We start from the raw sequence: 19,511 nt of genomic DNA, 5'->3' as shown, positions 1-19,511 counted from the left end.
AAAAAAAAAAACATGTTTTAATGTTCAGTCATGCAATATGTTGTGTGTGCTCACCTAAGAAAGGCAATATGCATTGAATCACCAGATACTCAGACCAAAGTGTACATTTTCAGCTTCAATCTTGTCAACACCATGTGGATAAGGAACATTAAAGACTCACCAGGGAGGCAAGTCACCAGCCCTTGGTGAGGAAGGACTAGCCCTCAACTATGACAAGCACAACCACACGAGCAGCTCTGGCGGCCAAATCGTGGGCAACAGCATCCTACCAGCTTCTATTTATTGTCCCATTGCTATGGCGCGAGCCCCTTTCACATTCATGGCATTTAACTGTTCAGGAATAGGGCGGGTGAACGGTCTTTAGACCAGAGAACAGAAAGACCAGAGGGAAGCTGAGCACCTCTAGAGACCTGTTCCTGCGGCAGTAGCAGCTGAGGGACAGTTGGAGCTCTCTGGCCGGCGCAGCCTAGGGAAATCAGCAGAAGGGCAGTTTCCTTCTCTATTATATGGAAGAAGTGTGCTTATGGAAGGGGCCCTGTGTTTAGTCCAACTAGCATTCTCGCTGTTCTCAAAGCGGGTCTTCCGTTCAGTCCTCCACCTCGCGGTGTGAGTGGGCAGGTGCGCCCGGGAAAGCCGCGGTGGAGGGAGTGCTGGGGGCGGGGCGGGGCGGGGCGGAGCGGAGATCTGCGGGAGGGAGGCCAGCCCGGAGGTCTAAGGCTGGGATGCGGGGAGGATGTCCCTGGAAGGGAAAGGTTTGGAACATCAGGAGTACTCTGCAATCACGGTTCCAACACTTTCAGCAAAGCCCAGTCACAAAACGTCCATCCTCCGTGCTCTCCCCTTTCTACCTCTGAGATCAGGCTGCCGGTCGCTGCTCTCTACCCCTTGCTGGATGCGAGCTCAGTAAAAGCGGGAGACCAGTGAGGCCAGAGAGGGGGCAGTTCACGAAATTGTGTTGGCGTCGAGGATGGGCGGACCTAATCCGGAGTGGGGAAGGCGGGCGCGACTAGGAGGGGAAGGGAGAGGGGGCACTGTACGCCCAGCCTCTTTATCACTCGAGGGGAGATGGATGGTTTTCCGGGCCAGGAGTCCGGGCGCCCCGGCTCGCGATAGGGAGACGTCAGAGCGCTCTGGTCGGTGGTGGAAGAACCCCCCAGCCCCCCCGCCCGGCTTCCATATAAAGTCGGGGCCCTAGTGGAGGCTGCAGCAGTGGCGCGGGCGGCAGCGGCGGGAGCTCCTTGGAGGTCCAGTCCTCCTTCGCTGCTCCGCCGGGGGCAGCGCACTCTCCGCCCGGCCTCGCCCAGCCTCGCGGCTGCGATACCAGGGCTTCCCGCCGGCATCATGGGCGGCCCCGAGCTCCCATTCGTCCTGTTGGCGCTGGTCCTCTGCCAGGCGCCCCTGGGGCCAGCAGCCCCGGTGCCGGTGGGCGAAGGGACCGTGCTGGCCAAGATGTATCCGCGCGGCAATCACTGGGCGGTGGGTGAGTGTCCTGGCCGCAAGAGCCGCGCGCTTTTGTCCCCGGAGGGATCAGCCAGCCCAAGGGGACCTGTCTCCGCATCTCAGCGTTTTCGCGGCCGGGCTGTGGGGCTTGGGCTTGCTCCGACCCTTCTACTAAAACACCGACCCCGATCTCCCAAACTCCACCCCACCTTTCCCGGTCCCGGGAAGACTGGGTCTCTAACTAACCGGAGACTGGTCCCTGAATCCTTTCCCGCTCGCTCTCTGTGGGTGCGCACCCGCTTCCTCCTCAGGGCGCAGAAGCCAGCGCGCAGCTCTCCAAAAATCCCAACCCTACGCTTCAGCGCATCTTCCCTCCGCACAAATCCGACACTTCCTTTTTTTTTTTTTTTCCCCACCTTATCTCAACCCGCTCTGGCATGGGTCTCTCCTGGAACAACTTTGGGGAGCGAGATCTCGCGATCGTGTCTCTGAGCCTAGGTCTAGCCAGGTCCAGGCTACGACTCTTTCGAGCTTGGGCTGGAGCCCCTGCTGCGAGGTTGCGCCTCGCAAAGCCACAGGTGTGGGGTCCAGGGACGCTGCGCTCCCGCCCCGGGTTCCAAATCTGTTCAGCTAACAGTGCCGGAATGTATACTGTTTGTGGCTCTCCTGAGTTGTCTGGGTCCTGCTCTTTCCTTTACAGATCTTATCCCCCACCCCGCCTTTTGCCCACCCTCTTTCTTTCCAGCCGGCGGGCTCCGCGCTACAGGAATCGCGCGTGCTCTTAGCGTTCACCCTAGCCTCTCTGTTCCTGGAGCCCCGCTCTTTCTCAGTCTCGGTCTATCTAAACGCACGACTTCGCCCTCTACCTTAGCGTCTTTCCCATCACCTCTGCCAACCTCCTGCTCTCCGACACCGGCGTGGTGATTCGTCTCGATTCCCGGAAGCAAGGCGGAAGAGACTGCCTGATGGCGGGCGGAGCCGGGCGGGAGGGCGCCTGCCAGGTCAGGGGTCTGCCGGGGGCACACCCAGGACAAGTGGTAGTGTGCAGCCGCCGCCAGCTTCGCGATCACCCATCACCCGCGGGCCTTTGGGCTTCGCTAAGCATAGCCTCTTGCAATTGCAAGGGGTTCAACATCCCCAGATGTACCCCACCGCAGCTCACTGCACCAACCTCAACCTGGGAGCGGGCCCATCTCTAAAGAGATGGTGTGTGTGAGACAGAGACAGAGACACAGAGTCAACCACTTAGGACCAAACAGTGTGTTGAAAAAGTACTTATTAATTCAAATATCAACCTCCTGCCACGAAGAGGAGGAATTTGGGGGAAGGGGTGAGGCTGAAACTGGTTTCCTGGGCCTCTGTGTTGCCTTTGGTTTTGTCAGAGGAGAGAGAGCCCGGGATTGCCCAGGGCAATTTTTGTCGTTGCTATTAGTATCATCCTCCCCCCAGGGTTGAAAGGATTTGTGATCTCCCAGGACCTGGAGGAACCCAGGAGAAGTTGGCCTGGGTGAGGCTGAGAAGCCCTGCACTTCCAGAATGAAGGACACTAACAAGGGGTCAAAGAACCCAAACTTAGAATTAGTAATTCTTAACAAGGATCTCTGGGAGCTTAAGTCCAGTGGCCATTGTCTGGTATAGCCACCATTCAGGAGGAGGAAAGGTGGAGTAGCCTTCGGATTTCCAACTTTTTTCCTCAACTGTATTTTTATACCAACGGGACTTTCTATGAGGTAATAAGCCTTGCAGGCCCAAAGTAGAAGAACAGAGTTAACTGGGGAGCATGGTCATTATTTCTGGTGCAAGCCAGGCCCAACCTGTTTTGCTGTAGTTCTGCAACATGACTGTCCCCAGGTACTTAGGGTGTCTGCATTTATTCACCCTTCCTAGTGGTAACCCCAAAGTACACAGACCAGCAGCAACCACAAATGCCACTTTGAAATTTATTATTAAATGTACCCTTTTCTCTTCCCCCTGTTTGTACAGGGTGTGAGGAAGAGCAAGGGAAGAAGGAAGTCAAGAATAATATAAATTTCAGCCTAAAATTACATTGTATATTTTAAAAGTTTGTTGTATGTACACATACCAATGTTGGAATAAGAAGTGTTGGCAGGGACAAAGGATGTCAAGTTTCAAGTTTAGCTTTCAGTTATCCCAAACCAATGCCAATCCTCTCCAATCACAAAGACACACAGTTTAGTTTTAATTAGTGCAAAACTAAAGACACATATTGCTGTCTACAAGGAAGCTGTCAGCTTCATTGCAGGCCTGTTAACTGATTTGCTCCTTCCACCTGACAAAAGCAGAGTGTAGCAACGGAAAAGGAGATGACAGCTAGAAAATGTAGCATGCTCCTCTGTGGCTGGATGTCCATGAAAATGTGTGTCAACACACACTATTCTCAATGCTTCCATGCAAAGTTCTTAGTGTTGGCTCTTTGATGTGATGCTTGTCCCAGAAGGTGGAATTGGAAAGCACCACTATGAAGCTGCAAAGTGGCTTGACACTGCAGTGCTGACTCAGAAACTGGGGGATTTAAAGTGTGGCTCCAGGACTGGGGGGTATAGCTCATGGTAGAGCACTTGCTTAGCATGCACAAGAGCCAGGATTCAATCCCAGCCCCACAAAAGCAAAACACAAAAACTCCATAAAAACTAGTTCTTAGAAGTACTCAGTACTTTAATCTACATGTTGATGTATATATTTTCTTAAGTTAGGATAATTTTCAAATTTTGACTTCAAGGAAATTCAGACCTGTCCATTAGTGGTTTCTTTAAATGATTCAAAAGAACAGAAGCTCTTTTCTCTCTGTCTTTCTGACCAAGGTTTTGTTTTGCAAATGCCTGTCTTTTGTCTATGCTGAGATCTCCATTATTTTGATATGGACATGTGACAGATGATGATGGGAGGAGAGGTAGAAGTGGGCATATCCTCCATGTTGCCATGGAGACAATGATTTGGTTGACAGTAGCCAGCACAAAAGTGAAATAGGACCCAGGAAATGAGTGCTTCCCTGGGATGTTATAGATGGTGTGCTTTCCTTAATAACCAGCTTGTAGATCTAGTGATGGGGAGCTGAACATCACACACCCACCACACATGAAATTCAGTCCAGCGTCACAGGATCTGTGTTAAATTGATCACAGAATGGGTGATGACTTTATCCTCCCATTATAGAAAGTCCACAAAATTATTTGGCCATGACAAAATAAAGTTCTTGTTTGTAAAAATAATATCTCCATCACCCCTCTGTTTCAGAGCCAATAACTCCTTCCTCATTTCCAGCATCCTGACTAGATGATAGACAATTAGGGAGGGCAAGAGGGACTGAGGTCATTACTGGGAGCATCAGGGTTCCAATCCTGCCTTCCAATCATCATGATTCAATTTCCTCTGTATAAATGAAGCTGATGCATCAGAACTTCCTGGGAAGTTGTTCAACATAATCACTGTTATGGCCAAGTGCAAGGTTATTTAGTGGATATCCAGGCACCAAGTTGGCCACGCATATAAGTGAAGAGCCAAGCCTTCAGGATCCCAGGGCTTCAGCTTGGAAACTGGTCTCAGTAGGGTCTTAAAATCATGTGAAGTCTCCTGTTGTAAGTGACTTAGCAAGGACTTACACTGAAAATCTCATTCGAAGTCTCCCTCATATTGAATTAATTCTTCTCATTTACACAATGAGCCATTATATACTAATATACAGTCTCTGTGCCTTTTTATAACATTGGAAGGCTTTTTTCAGATCTTACTCTTTTTTCCAGACCCGGAATGATGTGTTGCTACCTTGTAGTTTTAGGAAGTTAAAAGGCACTTTGAAACAATATAATGGAATTTGGACTCTGAGCTGACTTTAATCCTAGGGGCCTTTGCTAATATCTGTGTGACCTCAGGTAAGCCTCATTTTCACAAAACCTATTACAGTAAAACCTACTGTGGTCTGAATCAAATGAAATAATCCACATTTAAACATTCTGGAAACTGTCAGTTGCAGTATATATGACAGTGATGAAGTTATAATGAGGCTTCTTTGTTGGTGGACAGTGCTCTGGGAAGGGGCCTCTTTTAAGTGACTGAAGGTCTTTCAAATATTGTTCCCATGATATTTGTCTTGAATACTTCTAATGCCAGTCTATGTTGTGACCATAAGGACTTTATCCAGTATATACTTTAAATCTAAAAAAAACTTTTATTGGTGTTGGAAATTTCAAAGAGGTAAAGGCCTAATTTCAGAGAGATGGGGTGAGAGAAAGCAGAAGAAGACAACACATGTGTGTAGCTGAAGCAATGGGTTAAAGTATTAAGACCGCAGACCCTGAATTCCCTGCCTGTTTCTTATCCTGTGTTAACTTCGCTTGCAAACGCGAATTTCCCTGTCTTTAGCACTTTGGCCTCCTTAATGATGGCTTTATTTGTACAGCAGGTGCGTGTCCCTGAGGCTACTGAGAGACACTCACTGACCATTTCAGACCCAAGAGAAAACCCTGCATTTATGTGGTTGCCAAGTGTTAGTCAGAACTTGTTTCCAGCTTGTTTTTCATCACGCTCTTAACTAATAATGTCCAGGTGAAGTTTCCTAGATTCAATCTCAGCTAAAATTCTGAGAAAGTTTAAGTGAAAAATTCCTTTGGTACATTTGTATTAAAGATAAGAGGAAAGCAACACTTTTCTTTTCTTCTTCTTCTTTTAATCACACAAAGAAACATACCAAGGCTTTTATTTTCAGAAGCAATTCAGAATTGGCTGAGGAAGATGTTTAAAGCCCATTCTTCTGTTGGGAATGGAATTTGGTGCACACAGAATTGATGATAGAATTTGAGATTTAGAGGGTTCCTTAAGTTTAATCTAGCTCACCCTATTAATTTTATAGCTGAGAAAATTGAAGACCAGGATATTAAACTACTTGGCTGAGGTCACCTGGCTAGTTCATAGAAATGATGGAACAAAAAACCAGATGTTATGGCTTGGATGTGACTTGTCCTCCCCAAAGCCCCTGTGTTCATGCAGGAATGTTCAGAGGTGGAATGATTGAATTATGAGAGCTGGAACCTCTCAGTAGTAACTGCAGACAGATGGGGTGTGCCTGGAGGAGGTGGGTCACTGGGGTGTGCCCAGAGCAGTGTCCCTCTGCCTTGTCCTTCTGCCATGATACTCTAGAGCACTAGAGCCTAGAATGTGACAGACTGTGGACTAACCTCTGAAATCATGAGCCAAAATACACCTTCACTCTTCTAAGTTGTTCTTGTAGGGTATTTTGGTCACAGCGATGAAAACTGACTCCCGCGCCAGGACTCCTGGGTTACAGTTCTGAATTCTGTCCACCTTGTTGCACATTTTTAACACAGAGCAAAATCTGTCAGAGTAAATAAAATGCTATTTACGCTGCATATAGAAGGAAACAGCACACACATAACTGGTTTTTTTTTTTTTTAATCTTTCTTATCTACTCATTCCCATTGGTTAAATGTGTGGCATTCTGATCTGGTTTTGTTTGTGCAGGGCACTTAATGGGGAAAAAGAGCACGGGAGAGTTCCCCTACGTGTCCCAGGGAGATGGCCTGAAGCAGCAGCTGAGGAAACACACTCTGTGGGAAGAGGCTGCAAGGAATTTGCTGGACCTTATACAGGATAAGGGGGACCGAAGCCATCAGCCACCTCAACTCCAGCCCCTGGGCAATCGCCAACCCACTTGGGATTCAGAGGAGCGCAGCAACTTGAAAGATGTAGGTGAGGCCAACATACTTGAGAAGTGGGGTGAAAGGTATTTGAGAAGAGTTGGAAAGAGAGGAAGCACAAAAGTGCTTATGATGTAAGTCTTAATAGCCACTCTGCGAGGCCAACACCAACATATGCTTACCAAAACAGCAGACAATTTCCATGCTGTCTTTTATTTTTGCCAGAATAGATTATTTTTCCTATGGTCCCATCAAAATGTTGTTGTTTCAAAACTTCCCTTTAGGAGTCCTATTAGCAATTGTGTGTATTTGAAGTTACTCATTGATGGCCCTACCAAAATATTTTGATAATGAGGCCATGGACTCTATTCGAGTAAATCCCTGTGGGTCTGCAGATGTGTTTATTTTTGATAAGTACCATGGAAGAAAGAGCCTCTTCCTAGATGTTTTTCAGAAGGGGGCATTTTTTGTTTGCATTCCTGTTTATATGCAAAGTAGTATTTCTTCTATTGGTTCCCAGATCATCGAGTTCAGGTTTTATCCTCATATTTCAAAACTTGGTGAACATATCTGAAGTCAACTGATTTGTCCTGCGTAGGATGTTATAGAGGATGGGGGAAATAATGATACCAAACGGTCAATGTTTAGATGCAAAGACAGTAAATAAAACAGAGAATAAATTTTATGGGACAAAAGCAAGACAACTGAAAATGAGATGATGATCACTTTTATGAAATTTCCACAAAATATACAAGAAAAGGTAAAAATATTTGCAATTACAGGAATGGCTAGTTTATTGAATGTTCTCCATAGTTCAAATACTGGGCTATACAGTTTACCTCCAGTTTTTCAACTTAATGCTCACAGCAGTGTTAGGGGGAAGATTCTTTTACTCTCTCATATTGGTGGGGGCTGGGGTGTAATAGGAATTGAACCCAGGGCCTCACACATGCTAAGTACATGTTTTGCCACTGAGCTATATAGCCCCAGGCTTTCTGTTTTGGAGATGAGGAAACAGACCTAATCACACAGCTTTTCACTGGTGAACTTGGGACAAGAGCCTGTCCTGTGCTTTGGTCAGCCCCAGACAGTGTGTGTCGTGCAGGCCATGTTCCGGGTAACGGTCCTTATTGATCTTAGATACACAGGATACAGGATGCAGCGGCAGGCCTTGCTCCTCTCTGTTTCTGACAATAAATAATATTGCTTTTCACTTATGGAGCTTGGAGACCTCCCAGCTTCTCTCGTTCATGGTGGTTAGCTCTTTGATTGATGGCCCCCTTGCAGAGGCTCTGGCTGGCTTTGCCAAGCCTTAGTCAGCCTCTCTGGAGGGAGACTTTCTGTTCCACTGCTCTTCCCTCTACTGGGGATTTTTCATGCTAAATGCAAACTAAAAGCTCATCTGTTGCAGGAAGCACCTGGAGAGAAAGTCTTTATAGTAGCTTTTGTTCAGAAAGAAAATCTGGATTAAATCAACCAAGTCAGAGATAAGTGCCAACTTTGTACAAAGCCCTGAGTGAGTCTCTTGACAGATCTGTGTGATAGATGTTAGGTGATCAGCCCTCCTCTTTGCTGAAGGATCACATGCTGAGTGCTCTGGGAACTTGTGATTGGCTTCCGAGCCCTACCTAGCCATGCCCCACTTCTTGGTCAAGTGCTTTGCCTTCTCATTTGTTTGAAGAAAAAAAAAAAAAAACACCACTGCAAATCCCTCAGAATCGATTTCTACAGACACTGAAATGGACTTACTTTTGCAGTGCATTGGAAAAATACTACTCCCCAACACACCCACCATGTAATCAATCTACTATAGTGCCTCATTTGTTGAACCAAACAACAGTTCTAGTTCAAGTTGCTTATTTTCTGAACTTGGTTCACATCTTTAAATCTTTTGAAAAAATTCAAATCCTTCAGGGATCAAAACTCTTATATTCAGAAAAATTTCGGAAGCTTCCAAGACAATTGTGAAAGAAAATCTCCAAAAAGGTCTCTGAGTGGTAGTATTATAGGATTCATGGAGTGGGCAATAGTGGGGAGTAACTGCTTAAAAAGGGACTTCTAGCCTAGTGGGTGGCACATACCTATAACCCCAGCAGCTCCAGAGGCTGAGGCAGGAGGATCATGAGTTCAAAGGCAGCCTCAGAAACTTAGTGAGGCCCTAAGCAACTTGTCGAGACCCTGTCTCAAAATAAATAATAAAAAGGGGTGGGATGTGGCTTAGTGGTTAAGGGACCTTGGGTTCAATCCCTGGTGCCAGAGAGAGAGAGAGAGAGAGAGAGAGAGAGAGAGAGAGACTTCCCCCATCGTGAGCTAAAAAAGGTAATTTTTTCCTAGTCTGGCCTTGCTCTCTGTTTTTATGCGTTGCTTTTATTTTTACAGGTTTAGAAAACCCATCCCATTTGATCCCACTTCAGGTTGAAAAATAGCAACTGCAGACCAGTCGCATAGCCTTTCCCTGGTGAAACCAGGGCAAGAGCCTGTGTGCCAAGCTTTGGGCATATTTTCCAGAAATATGAAAAACAAAACAGAGACCAAGACAGTGTATCACTCCCCTTGCTTTGGAGATTCTGCCTCAATGAAAGTGTGTTGTTATGAAAACTGAAAACGTCTTATAATTATCTTATTCAAAAAGAAGGGGTGCCAAGAGAATAATTCTATTAGAAATCCATATATCTCGTGATGCTGGAGAGAAGCTTAATAACTTAGCCAGAATTAGCAGCAGGAGCTTCAGAAGCTGAAGGACTTTGCTTAAAATTAAAAACTACCCACATATGCTCTCTTCTCCCACCGTAGTAATAAAGCACCAAGTCCTGCTGCCAACTCTCCCGGAGCTGGAGGTAGACATCCAGAGCATTTCCTATGTTCTGATGACAAAGACATTTACTTAATTCAGGAAGATGTGTGGGAATCTGCACTGGCTCTGGATTAGGGCAAATGGGCACCATTTCCAAGCATAACTTTAAACTTTCGCCTGCACTTTCCCCATGAATCTTCTCATCCTATCCTGAAATCAGTGGAAATTTTACCCCATGGTTTCTAATAAAGCCAGACAGCGTCGGGGTCGGCTCCAGGGTGTGGCTGTAGATGGTGCTGACTTCCGGTGCCAGTATTAGTTAGCCTTGGGGGTCTCTGTGATTGGGTCCCAGGCCACTGTTTTCGGTAGCCTTGGGTTTTTCTTTTTAGTGGACATGAAGAAGGGGTAGAGGGAGGGACTCCAGAAGCCGTTCTGGAAAGGAAGTAGAGGTGCAAGTTTGTCCTCACTTATAAGGGACCCCTCTCACTGTCCCATCAAATCAGTATGAACAGGATGAAACTTTTCTTAATCTTTGCAATGCTCTGAAGGAAGCTTGGCACACAGAACAGGCAGCATACAATCAGGAATAACTGACAGTCCTGGCTGTTTCTATGGAGGAAGAATGAAGGCAGCCCCCATCTCCAACACAGCTCCTCCTTACCCAGCCGCCTCTGTCCCGGGGTACCCTGATGGTGCCAAGCCACACAGCTCTTCTTCCTTTCCCCGCCTTGAGCCAGTCCTCCCAGTTCAATATTTTGAGCCAAAGGGGGACATCTGTGTCTCTTCCCCAATGTCTCTGACTCCTCCCATGGACAGCAGCTCGCATGGCAAGATGGATGGTCTCATCTCCAGCAGCCTGGCAGCTCTCGGGCCCTTAGCGCCTGGGCTCTGGGAGGAAGGAAAAGCTAATTGGCCTGTGTGGGAATTGAACCCAGCCCTGGGCTCATTAGTACCTGCTTTCCAGTGGAGCCACAGGGCAGGTAACCGTTTGCCTCAGAATAGCAGTAGTGTCTTTATTAGGAACAAATGGCCCGTCTGGAAGCTGGGGAATCTGAATTGCCGGGGAGCCTTGGGAAGAGGAAGGAGCTCTAGTTTCTCATCTCATTGGGTAAACACTGCTATGGGACCAGAGAAGTGTTTTTAAATTCTAACTTCTCTTTCTTCAGTCTTAGTTAAATTGAGCAGAAGCAGCAGCAAGCAAACCACACTACATTTAGAGTGCTGGCAGAGACCCCGACTGAGCTCCCCTTCCCGAGGTGCCCCACGACTACCAGTTACAGTCTAGGTTTGGGAGCGTTCGATGGTGCAATTTGGAAACTGGCTTTGATTGGTGTTACCAGGCTCTGCCAAAGTCAGCCAAGAAAGAACGAAAGTGCCTGTCCCCACCCCCCACGCCACCAGCTGCTACCCTAGGGGTCAAGTCCTGGGGATCACACTTTTCACTTCCAACACTGGTTGCAACATGCCTGAGAAATCACAGTAGGGACAAGGTAGGCAAATGCAACAACAGACCCCTCCCCAAATACAGCAATTCAAAAAGCGGAGGTCAGTTTCTCTCTTGGGGGTGTCTGTGGTGCTCAAACACTGCGTGGTCAGAATCATCCCTAGGGCTCACACGGGCAGGTCGAGGCCTCTCCCCAGAGTTTCCGAGCCAGGAAGGCCGGGCTGACCCCAAAATTCATCTGGTTTTCTAATGAGCTCCCCAGTGAGGCCAGTGGTTTCTTGCAGGAGGATTTGTCTTCAGGGTTGATAGTATGTCCGCTTCACTCTCTCTGCAGTTTTTCCAGTTGGCAGACTCTCTGTTCCAGCCTCTCCAGGGGAAGGAAGGGATGCCCAGCTGAGGGACAATGACGATGGCCTCAGAGGAGCCAAACAAAATCCCTGAGAGACTGCCTTCCGCAAGTGTCACCTCGGCTGGATCGGCACCATCTCCTTTGTGCAGAACATCTAACCGTCCTCGTATCTCTCAACCTTGGCTGAGTCCGCGATTTCCCAGCAGCATCTTCTGGTCTGAACTTGTTTGCTGTAAGATTGTCCCAAATGAGTCTTCCAATGAAGCTTTTGCCATCTTGGCTCTTGGTTGATTAGGTCCAGGGCCCCGATCTGTCATCGTTCACAATAAAAGCTTAAACACCTTGTCTGAGAGGCAGGTTGCTCTCTTATTTCAAGTCCAAGTGGGAGGAGAGGGGGCAATGATGAACGGGACAGCTAGCGCGATTGCGTGCTTCTGGGTTTGCTGGCTAAGTCAGGCCGAATGGTCAGCTCTGCCTCTGAAGGCCACTTACCGAGGCCTTGGAGTGACGAATGGCCTTTCCAGGATCTCACCAGTCTCTCTATCATTGCCAGCCGCTGGGCTAGGTTGGAGATGGAGGCTGGCTGGCCCTCCTTGTCTCTTAGGAAGCCCCTTATAGTCAGTCCTTATCACTACCCATCAGGTAAGTTGCTGATGTCATCGATACATTCCCCATCCCACTCCTATAAGCTGAGACTGATCACCCTCATTTAATAGATGAGCCAACAGAGGACTAGAGAGGGCAGGTGACTTTCTCCAGGCCACACAGCAGGTGGAACTGGGATCCAAATGTCCATAGTCACAGATTTTCCCCAGCACCACATTTTAAACCTCCCGTTCATCATGTTTACCAAGTATCACTGGTTTTGTTTTTGTTTTGGGGTTTGTTGTTGTTGTTTTTTTTTTCCTCAAAACTTCTTTGCCAATCTTAGAGAAGTCATCCCCAACGCCAGATTTGGTCAGCAAAAGGCTAAGATGAACTGGAGAGCTTGCCTTCCCTTTGCCTGGAAGGTGGCCCCGCAGGCCACTGATGCCCCTGGGCTGCATTTTATCAGGGTGTTTGCACATCAACAGGTTGAGAAGCTTCCTGACAGAGGTTTACTTTCTTCATTTAGGAAAATCACATTTGAAACCTTAGAGAGATTTATCTTGTTCTGGTTTTGATTGTTGAAGAACCACAAAGAGGTGACGTGTTCTTTCTCATTTCTTCTAAACTATGTCGATTCGAAACTTCCCCAAAGTGAGGCCTGGGGAACTGGGAAGACGAATCTCCTCTTCCAGGCCCCTGTTCTCTACCTCGGGGTCCTCCTGGGCCTCTCTTCCCAAGAACTTGATCCTGGGTTTTGTCAACTGAAGCCCACGCAGCTGCTGATGGAGGGTAAGCCCTCGGGAGGATCCACCCTCCTGCAGCACACACCCAAAGATGAAAACATCTTCCAGAACCAGGCTAAGCTTTCTGTAACCGTGGCCTTGCAGGTAGGGAGGACAAGGCTCCCAGACAGGTGGAAACCCCATCTAGACTGTCACTGCTTGCATCATCTCCAGAGAGCAGACGCCCGTGGGACGTTTTCTCTGTGACATCAGGCTGGGAGCTCAGAATAGCTCCCTAGAGCTTCTGACCCTTGAGGACTCCCCTGTGCCCAGCCCAGGTCAGCACTAGAATCCCTTCATTTGAGAGAGGCTCTTCCTGACCAGGAGAACTGTCTTGAACTTGTTTGTAAGTGGAGTGACATCACTTATCTGTGAGGTCTGGTGGGTCCTGGCACCCATCTGGGGTAGCTGGAGTAAATGTGAATGGACATGAGATGGGAAAGGCCAGGAATCTGGGCTCAGGCCTTGAGCCTACACTTTGGTCAGTTGATGGGATGGTGATGCCAGAAGCACTCTGCAGAGCTGCCCGGGGGGGACAGTCCTTCCTCCTGCCTCTGCCACCAGGTGCCCCAGCCCTGAAAACCTCTCCCTGGGGGTCACTCCCAAATCAGTCCAGAAGGAGTGTGGTCTGATTGGTGGGATCTAGATCACATGCCCATGGCTAGCTGCAAGGGCAGCTGGGAAATGTAGTTTTCAGGATTTTAGCTTGGGAATGTGGGACCCTATCAAAGCTGAGAGATGGTCACATAAGAGGTGGTGAACACAGGTGACAGCTGTCCCCTCCTCCGCTGGAACAAAAAGAATTTCCCCTTTGATTTCTGCCCATTCTGCCTTAGAGAACAGTTGGCACCGCCTGGGAAAGCAGGAGCCCAGTGACTTGTCTCCACAGCAGGTCGGCCGGTGTGTACCCAGCAAGGAGAGGGACGGCATCTAAGAGGTGACGATGTTTAGAAATCCTGCAGCAAAGCAGGATAAGCAAGAGGAAGAATCCAAAAGGAAGAAAGCAATAATAGACTTCAAATTTGGTCTTTTAAAAACAGTCTCTCTTTTTTTTAAGTGCTGCGGGGTGGATTGCTGTGGGTGATTGAGCAATCTTTGTTGATGATCAGAGGTTCACTCACACACTAATGGGCATTTCAAACAGCACAGTACAATTTCCAGCCTCAGAATGCCCACCTTTCCATTCCTACTGGGGGTGTTTGATCATCACAGAGCATTTTAACCAAGCTCGGATACATGGGGAGTCATCTAGGCAGAATATGAGGATTGCACTATTCACTTCCTCAGCCACGGGCGGCTGTAATCAGAACACCTCAAGAACTCTTTGAGGGAGATCCACCACGATGAACCGTGGCCCCTCCCCCAGCAAAAGAGAGATGTTCGCATGGGCACCAAAAAGTCTCCTAGCTCCATGTCTCAGGTTTTGTGTCTTCCAATTAACCATCTTAAATGAGACCCAGATAAAAACTAGAAACCTCTCTCCATTTTCCTTGTCTTCCCACCTTCTCTGTGTGGCCCACATAAATTATACAACATAGCCAGGTGGACAGAGGCAGATCATTATCGTATGATAAAGAGAGCTGGCAAGACAGGCCAGAGCAGTGATCCAAAGATTCAGAGCCAAGGTCTCTGTGATGTTCTTAAGATTGCCTTCACAAAATGGCTGCTGAAGCTCCAATCAACACACCTTGGCTTCCTTCAGGAAAAATAACAGAAAACAGAAAAGAGAGGGGCCCATATGGTGAAAATAAAGCTTTCTCAGAAATCCTCAACCTTTGTGTTTTTATCATAATATGTGACATGGCCTCTTCTAGTAGCAAAGGAAGTGAGAAATGTCATATTTCAGCTGAGGACAGTGCTACTTTATCATTCTATCCACCTTCCCACCCCCCAACCCCCCAAGAAACAAATCCCCAAACATCAAAACTTCCTTCTCTTAATAAGTAAAAGAAGAGGAAGGCGTTGGGTAGGCAGCTAGCAATGTTTGCCATGTGAGCTATTGTGAGATTAAATCCTGGGAAAGAACCAGGCTGGACACAGTGGGTCTTAAGCCACAGTGACCAGGAGGCTCCAGGACAGTATTACTCAGAAGCTGCCGGGTCTCAGGCCTCCTGAATCCCGAGGACCAGGAGGACCTCATGGCCACAGACACCAGGACACTTTCTCCACGGCCTTGCCTTGCCTTTATTTCTGGAAAATAGTGACGGCAACCAGGTCTTGTAGGCTGGGCGTCACCTTAATTTGTAAAATAAACCCCGAGACATGATGCTTCCCAGTACCTGTTTACATGGGCCAAACCTCCTCCTGCTCCCTCTGCATGTGTAGGGACCACGCGTGTCTGATGCGCATGTCTGGGGGGCAGTTTTCACTCCTCATTCACAGCACCCCCCCCCCCGTAGATAAACGGCACCCCAAGAGCAAGATGGACTTCAGCCGAGGGGACCCACACACGGCTCTTCTTTTCCTTGAGCTCAGACTCTACACTAATTGCCAGATGATGAGTGAATGCTTCCACATGACTCTTCATTCCGTAGTCCTTCAGGAATGAACATCAGAGTGGTTAGGATTCCCGTGGCTGTTGATAACAGCAAGCTCTCAATTCAAATTGGCATACAAGATAGATGGAGTATCTCATAAAAAAGAACTCCAGAGGGGACGGGGGTGCTCAGGTTTGTTTAGTTCAGTTTAATTCTCTGACTTAAATATATCTCCAGGGGCATGCGGGTCTTTCTCTTTTCCCACTCAGCCAGCAGCAGTTCAGATTTGTCTTTAAGTGGACTTTTCTCACGGTCACAAGATGGCTGCTGGAGTACCAGATATCACATCCAGACATGACAACATTCAGAGGAAGAAAGGGACATCTCTTTTTAGGCTTCACACCATAGTGACCAAATCAGTTACACATTTTCCCTAAACCTGTCACTAAAATGGGACCAGACCACTATGATTAGCCTCACCCAATGAGGATTTTTCCTGAGCAGTCCTATGGGAAGAGGGCAAGCATCTACAAAACTAAGGCTCTCAGTAAGGAAGGAGGGTGGCATTGATCTGGGTCGGACCCTTGACGGCATCAGCCGTTTGCATGAACTTCATTTCTGATGACCTCTCACAACCCTGTTTCTATCACTATCAGCAACTTTAAAAAATCAGTCACTGCAATTCAGTGCAAATAGTCTAGGTTTTATTTCACTCTCAGAGGCTCCCAGGAAATCCTTTTGGATAGTGTTTAAGACCTCAGGACTTTCAGAGCAAGCAGCAGCCGTTTCCCTGGCCCCAGGTGCTGACAGCGCAGCCAGGGTGGACAGGCACGGCTCTCTGCCTGGCGGTGTCTGCCCTGCGCCTCTCTTTCCCTGCAAGACGAGTGTCAACTTAATTGCTGCCTGAAGGCACCGCAGACATCTACAGACATGAAAAGGAAACACAGCTTCCGATTGGGCTTGCCTCCCCCTGGCAGGGTCCCAAGATGCCTCCGTATCGACAGCCCGAGTGGACAGGCTGGAGTTGAACTCAAATTAAAAACAAAACCAAAAAGCAAGCCAGATTGCAGAAGGAACGGCTTTCTTCTCACTAACGCCTGGGGACGGAGGGGAGTGGAAGGTGGATAACGTGAAACTGATTTCGCTCAGGAGTCAGAAACTGGCAGCCTCCTGCTCGGATCTGCTCCTAGATATGCTGGTGGCCTGAACAGTGTCTTAAAAATTAGAATTAGCAAGAGACATTTTGAAATCAAGAGAAGTCATATAAAAATCCACCTTTTGCAAAAGAAGACCTGCCATTGGGTCTTCTTTTCTAGGAGACTCCGTGACTTAAATACATCTTCAGCACCCACAGGGCGCGTACCCACCTTGCCACAGACCCCACCCTGCCCTAGTGCTGCCCCTGCTGACGTTCACATCACCCACCTGCCCACTCTGGACACTTGAATTTGTGAGCCCAGTTGAACCCCTGTATGTGAAGGGCAATGAGACTGCCCTGTGGTTGGTTCAAAAACCTGGTTTAAACTGCCCTTCCTGCTGCCCGCCTCCAGTGGTGTGCACCGTGTCTTAAGGAAGTTTGCTCCCCTTGCTGGTTTGGAAGATCCACTCCTTCCTTGGCAGGTCAGTCTCACCACGGAAAGAGGTGTGACTGCAGGACAAGGCGACCCACCCCAGAATGCTGCTGGTGAGCAGCTCCCAGCCAGTGAGTGGACAGGGCCCTGACAGAGCCGGGGAGGGGTAGGGGTGGACCCTCTGCTTCTGGGGGTTCCTTTGCCAAGAGCACTCACTGGATCTCAAAAGGAACCAGGAAGCGGGACTTAGGTAGAAGTTTGCGCGTCTGCGTGGCCCAAGCCCCACTTGGCCCCTCTGCTCGGCTCCACCTGATCTTGTGGCACGGTATGTGCTTGCGACGGCCTGATGGTGCTTTCCTCACGGAATAACCATCATTATTTAGGGATTTTAACTTTCCAAGGAGAAAATGTTACTGTTCTCTGGATATAGAGATGGAGAGAGAGAGAGAGAGAGAGAGAGAGAGAGAGAGAGAGAGAGAGAGAGAGAGAGAGAGAGAGAGAGAGAATTTGATTTGGTTTGACTTCAAGAGATTCCATGATTTTTCTTTTTTGTGGAGTGGGTTCTGGGATTGAACCCAAGGATGCTTGACCACGGAGCCACATCCCCAGCCCTTTTGTTTATTTATTATTTATTCATTTTGAGACAAGTTCTAAGTTGTTTAGGACCTTGCTAAGTTGCTGAGGTTGGCCTCCAACTTTCAGTCCTCCTGCATCAGCCTCCTAAACCACTGGGATTACAGGTATGAGCCACACCCAGCTCTCCATTGATTTTGATGGGTGATACATTTTAAGAAAAAGTGACATGAAGTGAGAAGCTCTCTGCCAAGTTTTGAAGGTGTCAATAAATGTCTCACCAACCTTGGCCCCCATGGGGCTAGGGCCTTTCCACGATCTCTGACTCCTGTCTCCTAGCTGCGGGGACGGCTCCAGCTTCCTGTGCAGCTAGAGGACTCCCTTTCTTCATCTGGGGTTGGCCTAGAGCACAAGATGTGACCCCAACCAGCTGCCACCTGAACCAGCAGCCATGGAGGGCTCCAAACGGAAACGACATTGTTACAGGCTTTCTAGCATCAGGAGATGCCTGCTGTGCCACGGGGGGCTGTTAGGGTCACCCTGACGCCCCCTCACTGTGGAACTGGTGGATAAGCACTGGTTCCAGAGGACCAAGGGAAGGAAACCCTGGTTAGTGGGGTGACGTGGATTTAGTGTCCGGTAGACCCCCAACCAAGATTTCCCAGCTGATTGATACTTGCTGCGGAACCAGAAGGTGACATTCAGAATGAGCCCTTAATTTATGGGTAAGTCCAAGACTCAGATCTAGCATCCCTCCCCCCACCTCCTTTCCCTCCTTCCTCCTTTCTTTCTTCTCTTTTTGTCAGATTAAGGTATCGGGGTAAGGCTGACCTCAAAAAAAAAAAAAAAAAAAGAGAATTTTTCTTTGATTGTTTCATGGAAACTATGTGAAAATACTGGTTATTCTTTAAGTGCTTGATAGAATTCTCCTGGAAAAACCACCTGGGTCTGGGGCTTCCTTGGGGGAGGTGGGGGGTTAAACCTTGAATTCAGGTTCATGAACAGTCATGAGGCTATTTCAACTTGATGGAGGTGGGTAGTCTGTGGATTTCAAGAATTAGTTCCCGTCTTACAAGTTGTCAAATCAGCAGCACAAAGTTGTTTGAATTATTCCCTTATTACTTTAATATCTGCAGCATCCATAGCAATACCCGTTTCATTCCTGATGCGGGTGACATGCATCTCCCCATCTTGTGCTTCTCGTTGGTTTTACTAGAGGCTTTGGAATTTCATTGAGGTGGTTGCTGTTGTTTTAAGGGAACAGCATCTGTCAGTCCCTCCAGGCTGCTAAAGCAAAATGCCTTAGCCTGGGGAATTATAAAGTTACAGCTCACAGTTCTGTAGGCTGGGAAGCCCGAGATCAAGGTGCCGGCAAATATGGTACCAGGAGCGGGTCCGCCTCTCCCAGAAGGTCCCTGTCTGCTGCCTCCTCACTAGCAGAAGGACAGCCACACTCCCGTCAGCCTGGTTTACAGGGACACTGGCTCTGGGGAGGGTGGAGCCCTCCAAAGCCCCTCCTCTTACCACAACCACCTGGGCAATAAGTTCTAACTGTGACATTTGGGGGGTCACAACCAGACCACAGCAACCACCATCTGGTTTCACTAATTTTCTGGATGGTTCCTCTGTTCTCAAGCCATTGATTTCTGCTCTTGTCTTTATCACTTCCTTCCTTCTCTCTGAATTTTACACTTTATAGAAAGCCCGTCGCCTTCAAAGGCGCTTTCTGAGATGTGCTGCTATTATGGGTTTCTTTGTGGGACTTTCTCCCAGGGTGGTTCCTGGGCACCTTTGCCCCACCTTCCCTACGTCTCACAGAGG

The 19,511-nt window shown here is 48.2% G+C and overlaps 1 protein-coding gene across 1 annotated transcript; it reads left to right on the top strand.

Moving 5' to 3' along the window:
• Positions 1-1,341: 1,341 nt before the first annotated feature.
• Positions 1,342-18,110, top strand: Grp (gastrin releasing peptide). Its single transcript, XM_071602834.1, has 3 exons — positions 1,342-1,480; positions 6,937-7,160; positions 18,030-18,110. The coding sequence occupies exons 1-3, from the start codon at positions 1,342-1,344 to the stop codon at positions 18,108-18,110; spliced, it is 444 nt and encodes a 147-aa protein (XP_071458935.1).
• The last annotated feature ends 1,401 nt before the right edge of the window (positions 18,111-19,511 follow it).

Source organism: Marmota flaviventris, chromosome 16 (assembly GCF_047511675.1).
Source record: "Marmota flaviventris isolate mMarFla1 chromosome 16, mMarFla1.hap1, whole genome shotgun sequence".
In the NCBI taxonomy this organism is placed as follows: Eukaryota; Metazoa; Chordata; class Mammalia; order Rodentia; family Sciuridae; genus Marmota; species Marmota flaviventris.
Note: the sequence above shows the minus strand (reverse complement) of the source record. Positions and strands in the feature narration are given on the sequence as shown.

What these genes read in the sequence shown, in the direction of transcription:
- Grp (XM_071602834.1), top strand. Translation starts at nt 1,342, where the DNA reads ATGGGCGGCCCCGAGCTCCCATTCGTCCTGTTGGCGCTGGTCCTCTGC. An exon ending in CGGCAATCACTGGGCGGTGG is followed by an intron (nt 1,481 to 6,936) that starts GTGAGTGTCCTG and finishes TTGTTTGTGCAG; the next exon opens with GGCACTTAATGGGGAAAAAG. An exon ending in AGCGCAGCAACTTGAAAGAT is followed by an intron (nt 7,161 to 18,029) that starts GTAGGTGAGGCC and finishes CCTGTCTCCTAG; the next exon opens with CTGCGGGGACGGCTCCAGCT.